The sequence below is a fragment of the Microplitis demolitor genome, chromosome 6, assembly GCF_026212275.2.
Source record: "Microplitis demolitor isolate Queensland-Clemson2020A chromosome 6, iyMicDemo2.1a, whole genome shotgun sequence".
In the NCBI taxonomy this organism is placed as follows: Eukaryota; Metazoa; Arthropoda; class Insecta; order Hymenoptera; family Braconidae; genus Microplitis; species Microplitis demolitor.
Genome location: NC_068550.1, coordinates 8,334,700 through 8,341,296, shown reverse-complemented (window position 1 = coordinate 8,341,296; position 6,597 = coordinate 8,334,700). Strand labels below are relative to the sequence as shown.

The following is a 6,597-nucleotide window of genomic DNA, read 5'->3' as shown; positions in this document are numbered from 1 at the left end:
ACTTCCGGCCGCTAGAACTCCTGAAGTTGAAACTTTTAGTAGTACTCCGGATCTTAATGAAGTAAGTTGTTTCTTGAGTTATCAAAATAAATTTTTTTTCTTAGACTGAAGCGAATTATACATTTCTTTTATATTTTATTTAATAGCAGTCTGAAAATACTCAACATGAAAATTTAAGTCTAAGAGAAACAAATTTTAACAGTGATAGATTATTGGAAACTTTGAAAACTAATATGTTGCCCCAAAAATGGAGCTGGGCTAGTGATGTAACGGATAATCAAAAAATATTTTTGTTTTATGCTGATCCCAAATCTTTATCATTAAAATTTCACGTTAAGATAGATGAAATATTAAATATTATGGTAAAATATTTTAATATTTTTAATTTTTTTTTGTTTGTAGTGGATTAAAGTTTACTTTGAAACATTTTATTTCTTATGTAGGTGACTAACTTGAAAACCAATAAGTCGACGGCAGTAACATTTACTCTTTTAAATAAAGAAGATTTTTGGGATTTATTAAAAGAACTAGAAATTATTAATTTTTGTGATGGCACAGAATTCGATAGCAACAGGTACTATTTAAATATATAATTGTTGTTATTCAATAATATTAATGAATATAGTGATAAAACAACTCTTCAACAGGTGTTCAGTAAGTTGTAAAAATTTGGTGACAAATGAAAATCAACGATATTATCATGGTATCACCCGATGTCAACCTTGCCGAACTCTTCGGCGTCAACTCCAAAACCGTGATAATAAAAGTACCCAAAATTTAAAACTGCAATGTAATAAGCTTAAACGTCAATTAATTTCCTAGAAGAGGAAGACTACGCTTACAGCGAAAGATAGTAAGCTCTCATACGTAATTTATAAAGCAGCTAAATAGTTTTGTTTTACGTGTATTTTCTTAATTTTGCAGAATAATGAACTATCGAAATTGATTGATGATCAAAAAATGAAATGTGCTGCTGTTGAGGCTGAGACTCTAGAAAAGGCCATCGCTGATCTACCTGAAATCCAACAAAAAACTGTTCGAGCATGTTTCGATGCAGCTAAAGTAAAAAATTCCAAACAAAGGAGATACGATATTGAGTGGGTATATGAATGCCTATTAATGCAGATAAAGGGAAATTTTACCCCTCCCTTGTAAAGACACGCTAAATTCCTACATAAAAAAATTGGATAGCGCATTCGGTTTTCCTAATGTTATTTTTAATACACTCGGTTATAAAGCTTCACGTATGGAAGCACATTCCAAAAGGGGTATTATGATCAGAATTGTTATGAAGCTTCAGCTGCAACATTAACAACTTAATAGTATCTGTAGTTATTAACAATAAAATAAATAGTAAATTCTTGATTCGCTTGATGAACTTGCTTCTTTTATGCGTTATGATAATATTCATTAATTGCAACAGACAAAATATAAAATTTTGATATTTTTTTCTTTAGGTACACTTCTTATTGACGAAGTAGCGTTGAGTGAAGGAGTCAAGTTAAACACGAGAACAATGAAGCTAGATGGATTCGTTGATATGGGAGATTATACGCCAGGAAAATTTTCAAATACAAGAGCAGATCATGCTCTCGTATTTATGTATCAGCCATTTCAAGGTGATTGGGTACAAGTGGTTGGAAGTTTTCTCAGCAAAAGTTCTGTTACTAGTGAAATATTGTCTAAACTGATAATAGAATGTATAGTATTAATTGAAAAAGCTGGGTTTCATGTGGATTGTGTTACGACCGATGCAGCCCAATGGAATCGGGGTGCATGGAAGTTATTTGGTATAGAAGATAGAAAATTTATCTGTAAGCATCCTTATGATACTGAGAGACGACTATGGTTTGCTTCTGATTTTTGCCACTTGCTGAAAAACTTCAGAAATGGAATAATTAAACTCCCTTCTTTCTGGGTAATATTTTTATTTGTTATTAACATTTATTTATGTATGTGTGAAAGCTGCGTAGTACTGATAAACAGTTCATTTTTTAGACTCTGGATGGTATTATCAAAACGCTTCATTGGGGAGCACTTTTGAAGCTTGAGGCATATCCCTCGCGGATCTGGAATCACTGTAAAATCACAGTGAAATCATCGTGAGATTATAGTAAAAACATTGTGAGACCATGATGAAATTACAGTGAAATCACCGTGATTTTGTGTCATTCGGTCACTGTAGTTTTATGGTTATCTCACAGTAATTTAATAGTGGTTTCACAGTGATCTTATTATGTTATTACAGTCGCTTCATAGTTACCTCACAGTGGTATTGCAGTGATTTTAGTGTAGTACCACAGCCAATTCACAGTGAATCCACAGTGAATTTCCAGTAAACTTACAGTAAATTCACAGTGAATATACAGTAAATTTACAGTGAATATATAGTGAATTCACAGTGAATTTCCAATGAACTTTCAGTAAATTCACTGTGAATTTACTGTAAGCTTACTGGAAATTCACTGTGGAAAAAAAAAAACAAAAAAATTATTAAAACCTACCATTATTTTTTTTTTCAAATAAAAAAAAAAAAAACAAAAATTTTCAATGACTACCATTTTTTATTTTTTTTGTCATTCTATAATATCAAACTTTGAAGCTTTTTGCAATTTTTTCCATTAAGCTTATTTCTCAAAATACATCTTGAAAATTTTTAAGTGTTCAGAGAACTTTGAAATAAAAAAAAAAGAATACAAACAAAATTTGAAAATGGCCATCATGACACAAATATTCAGTTTATTCAAAAAAAGTAAATAAAAAAGTTGAAGAATGTTTGAACAACTTTTTTTTGCTATTCTAAAATCACCATAAAACTATAGGCAAATCATCATATATTTTCTGTGGAATCATGGTGAAATCACCATTAATTTACTGTGAAATCACCATTAATTTACTGTAGAATCATGGGGAAATCACCATTAATTTACTACGAAATCATGGTGAAATCGTCATTAATTCACTGCGAAATCATGGTGAAAACACTATTGATTTACTGTGAAATCACCATTACTTTACTGTGAAATCATTGTGAAATCAGCATTAATTTACTGTGAAATCATGATGAAATCACTACTAAATCACAATGACAAAATGGCACAAATTCACTGTGAATTCACTATGAAATCACCGTAAATACACCGTCAAATTACGGTGAAAGTGAATTCACTGTGATTTCACAGTGATTCTAAGTCCGCGAGGGATGGTAAAATGAACTTGAAAATAGGTTTCAAATTATCACCTCATCATTTAAAGCCTGAAGGCGATGACGCAATAAAACCTTATTTAAGCCAGAATCTGTTATTCTAATTTGCATTATTTGATATTTAAATATTTTCTATATCATTAACATAAAAAACTTGTAACTTTCTTATTTTTCCGTAATAACGCTAAAATATTGCTTTTATTTGTAAACTATCATGTCATAATCTATTTAATCGCTGGGCTATTGTTGACTTTGATCAATATCTCCGCGATTGGGAGAAAAAAGCTAAAGAGGAGATAACAAAACAAAAAGCAGAAAAAAAAAGAAGAAGGCTAATAAAGCTGATGATTTCGATAATTTTGAGGAAGATTTTGAGTTTTTAATCACAACCAGTACTTTAACTGGCTTTAAAGTAACTCTCGGAACTACTTTGGAATTACTTGAATTTTTACATGATAAGTGTAATTATGATTACCTCATGACGTTGCGATTGAATCAAGATGCTTTGGAAGTAAGATATACAAGTTCATTTATGACTTAATTATAATTAATATTCATATCGAAAATTGTAGTGTTTTATTTTTAACCGTTTTAAATTTTAGAAATTCTTCGGAATTATGCGGTCAGCTTGTGGATGTAACGACCACCCGGATCCAATACTTTTTGGCCAAGTTTTCCGTCTTCTCTGCAGCTATTCTCTAGCAACACCACCGAGGGGTTCCAACGTCACCGGTGGGGAATTACTAAAATCATTAATGCACACTAAAGAATCATTAACTGCATCTAGTCAAAATAAAAAAATTTGGCTCGATAAAATTGATTCTATTGTTAAAACAGGAATAGCAAATGAGAACCCAAGATTTTTTAATAATAATGATGGTGAACGTTTACCTTTTGAGCATTGGGTCGATGAAACTAGTGATGAAAGTGATGACAATGAAACTACTGATGTCTGTGATTTTAATAAAAGAAATGTGAACTCTACTCAGAGAGAAAATAACTGTGATGATAATAATAATAATAATTTAAGTGATGTTGAAAAATCTAACTATTGTGATGCTGATACTAATAATGATAGTAATAGTGCTTGTTATGTTTCTACTAATAATAATAATAATGATAATGGTGATAATAGTTCGGCTAATGCTAATGATAATTATAACGATAAGTCGCCGGAGACACCCTTAGTTAATAATACCTCTGACAATGGAGATAGGTCTAATATTTCAAATGATTACGTTTATTTGGATCATGATTATGACATAACGCATACTAGTGATCATGTCGTTTCATACATTGCAGGATTCATGGCCAGAAAAGTTTCTCGTTTTACGAAGTGTTTAGACTGTAAAGAAATGTTAACTGCTTCATTTCCAACGGAACGTGACAAATTAATTGAAAAAATGAGCGATGGAAATTTAATTTATCCAAGTGAGGCTTTATTTTTACTCATAAGACAATTAGAAATTCAAGTATTAATAGTTGTTGGAACAAAAAATTTTACATCGGGTACAATGTTTCAAATTCTTGAAAAAGTTTCACAACTTGATGAGTTACCAATTCTTGGATGTGAAAAACACCGCAAAGAATTTATGATAAAGATTATAATTAATTTTATTGTGATGAGAGGCCATTTTTTGACCGATTCTTTCAATCACAATGTAAACAATCGTCAAATAATAACTAAACGTATGCGCAAATTTGCGAAAAAATAATATTTGTCCCTAACTCTGTACATATCTTTAATTAAACTTAATTGTTGCTCGCTTCGATGTCCCTATTAATAATTTTTACATAAATAATAATGAATATTTGTTTATATTTATAACAATAAATATTTTTCTATTTAAAATTATTCGCATATTTTTTTTAGCACAAAAACCTCTATTTAAAAACTCAAGAAAGTGACTATTCTGGAAAATTACAAATAAAACAATTAATTTATCACTTCTAATAGTTGCTATTCTATTTAAGAAATCATTTTTAATTTTTTGCGTCAACGATGTTTATTTTAATTGTGATGATTTAAATTTGGTTTTTAAATATCGATCATTACAGATTTTATTTGAATTTTAAATCTATGGGGACCTTTGCAACAGTAGCGCGCTCTGATGTCTGTATCCAATTTTCAGGCCGTGACAATACTACAGCGAGCGTCCTCCTTCTATCTAGCCTTCGTGGTACTGTTCGTGGACTTGAGTGTAATAGAGAGAAAAGTGCAAACCCCTGTTAACAGGGCTACCTTTTAAAATTTGTAATTTTGTGATCGATAAAAAAAAAACACTATTTTTCATGGAACTCTGCGGACCCAATTTAACGTCAAGTTAATTACAGATGTGGTCATTAATGCCTGGTACACTAAAGTATCGTAGTGCTACATTGAGTGTATTAGGCATTAATTACTACATCTGTACATCGGTTAATTTACGTTAACTTGTGATTCATATTGTGCTTATATATTATTCATAATTTAGACAGCAGCACTTGACGATAAACTAACCTTATGATACAAGTTTTCAAAGAAAAAGTGTCAGTATTAGTGTTATCTTATGCAATATTAAAAATACATTTACTTCCCCTGATAGCCAAGTTAGCAGCAGACCGACGACAATTTTCTATTGCATTTTGTCGTCAAGTTAGCCGTAAAAATTGGCATTTCCATAAGTTGATGGAAAGTTGCCTCTAATTTTTTCAGAAGGTTAGCGATAGGTTGCAGCAAAGGTCTGCGAAAATGTGCCAAGAGCTTGTAGAGATTATTTCATGTAGAGGTTGGCAGAATTGAAGGTTTCCGAATATTGAACATAAAACTATAAGAGGGAGTAGCGTATTATGAAAACTTGTATGATAAAGCAGAATTTTATAGAAAATCTGGCAAAGTCTGGAAGATAGCTGGGTAATGCCCAAATAAAAGAAGAACAAGAATGTGCAGTAGCCCGCAGCCAAACCTTTGAAAATTTGATATAGAAAGACGCTAAGCAGCGTCAGCGTATAATTGAAATCAACAAGTCATAAAATACGATGTGGTTTTTGGAACTACACGGGTGAAAGAGGCCATGGCAAATAAATTAATTATATCAATCAAAATTATCATAAATATTTCTAGAATTAAATTTCTGCTCATCTTGAGCCTTCAGTTAAGTTTCTAATTGCTCATTGGCATAGAAAGCCATTCAGCATCCGCGCAGCTTGAACTTAACTATGGCACGGCTGACACGGGCCACGGCAAATTAATCAATTATATCAATCATAATTAAAATTCTAGTATTTATTACTAATCATCTCGAGCTTCAGGTAAGTTTCTGATTGCTTATTGGCATAGAAAGCCATTCAGCATCTGTGCAGCTCACCCTTTACTATGGCACGGTTGACACGGACCACAGTAGATATTCTGA

The 6,597-nt window shown here is 31.4% G+C and overlaps 2 protein-coding genes across 5 annotated transcripts in view; both read left to right on the top strand.

Annotated features, from left to right (window-relative positions):
* Positions 1-2,327, top strand: part of LOC128667973 (uncharacterized) — a 3,020-nt gene extending 693 nt beyond the window's left edge. Inside the window, exons 2-8 of one of the 4 annotated variants that reach the window (XR_008403866.1) lie at positions 1-61; positions 150-362; positions 444-574; positions 648-853; positions 925-1,268; positions 1,458-1,918; positions 1,999-2,327. The exon at positions 1-61 is cut by the window's left edge and continues 245 nt beyond it. Coding sequence is in view for 1 of the 4 variants with exons in the window: in XM_053739941.1 (XP_053595916.1) it covers positions 1,247-1,268; positions 1,458-1,918; positions 1,999-2,106 (591 nt within the window). In the remaining 3 variants the exon portion in view is untranslated. Of the gene's footprint in view, positions 62-146; positions 363-443; positions 575-647; positions 854-924; positions 1,269-1,457; positions 1,919-1,998 lie in introns of those variants that run through there. The other 3 variants (XR_008403864.1, XR_008403865.1, XM_053739941.1) reach the window with 3 other exon arrangements.
* Positions 2,328-2,565: 238 nt separating this feature from the next.
* Positions 2,566-5,060, top strand: LOC103572906 (putative mediator of RNA polymerase II transcription subunit 24). The gene is made up of 2 exons (XM_014440169.2): positions 2,566-3,716; positions 3,808-5,060. The coding sequence occupies exons 1-2, from the start codon at positions 3,684-3,686 to the stop codon at positions 4,918-4,920; spliced, it is 1,146 nt and encodes a 381-aa protein (XP_014295655.2). The 5' UTR covers positions 2,566-3,683; the 3' UTR covers positions 4,921-5,060.
* Positions 5,061-6,597: the final 1,537 nt, after the last annotated feature.

Bases quoted from the DNA above. Each gene is read 5' to 3' on its own strand.
- LOC103572906 (XM_014440169.2), top strand. From the start codon at position 3,684: ATGACGTTGCGATTGAATCAAGATGCTTTGGAA. The intron at 3,717-3,807 runs GTAAGATATACA...TTTAAATTTTAG, and splicing joins TGAATCAAGATGCTTTGGAA to AAATTCTTCGGAATTATGCG.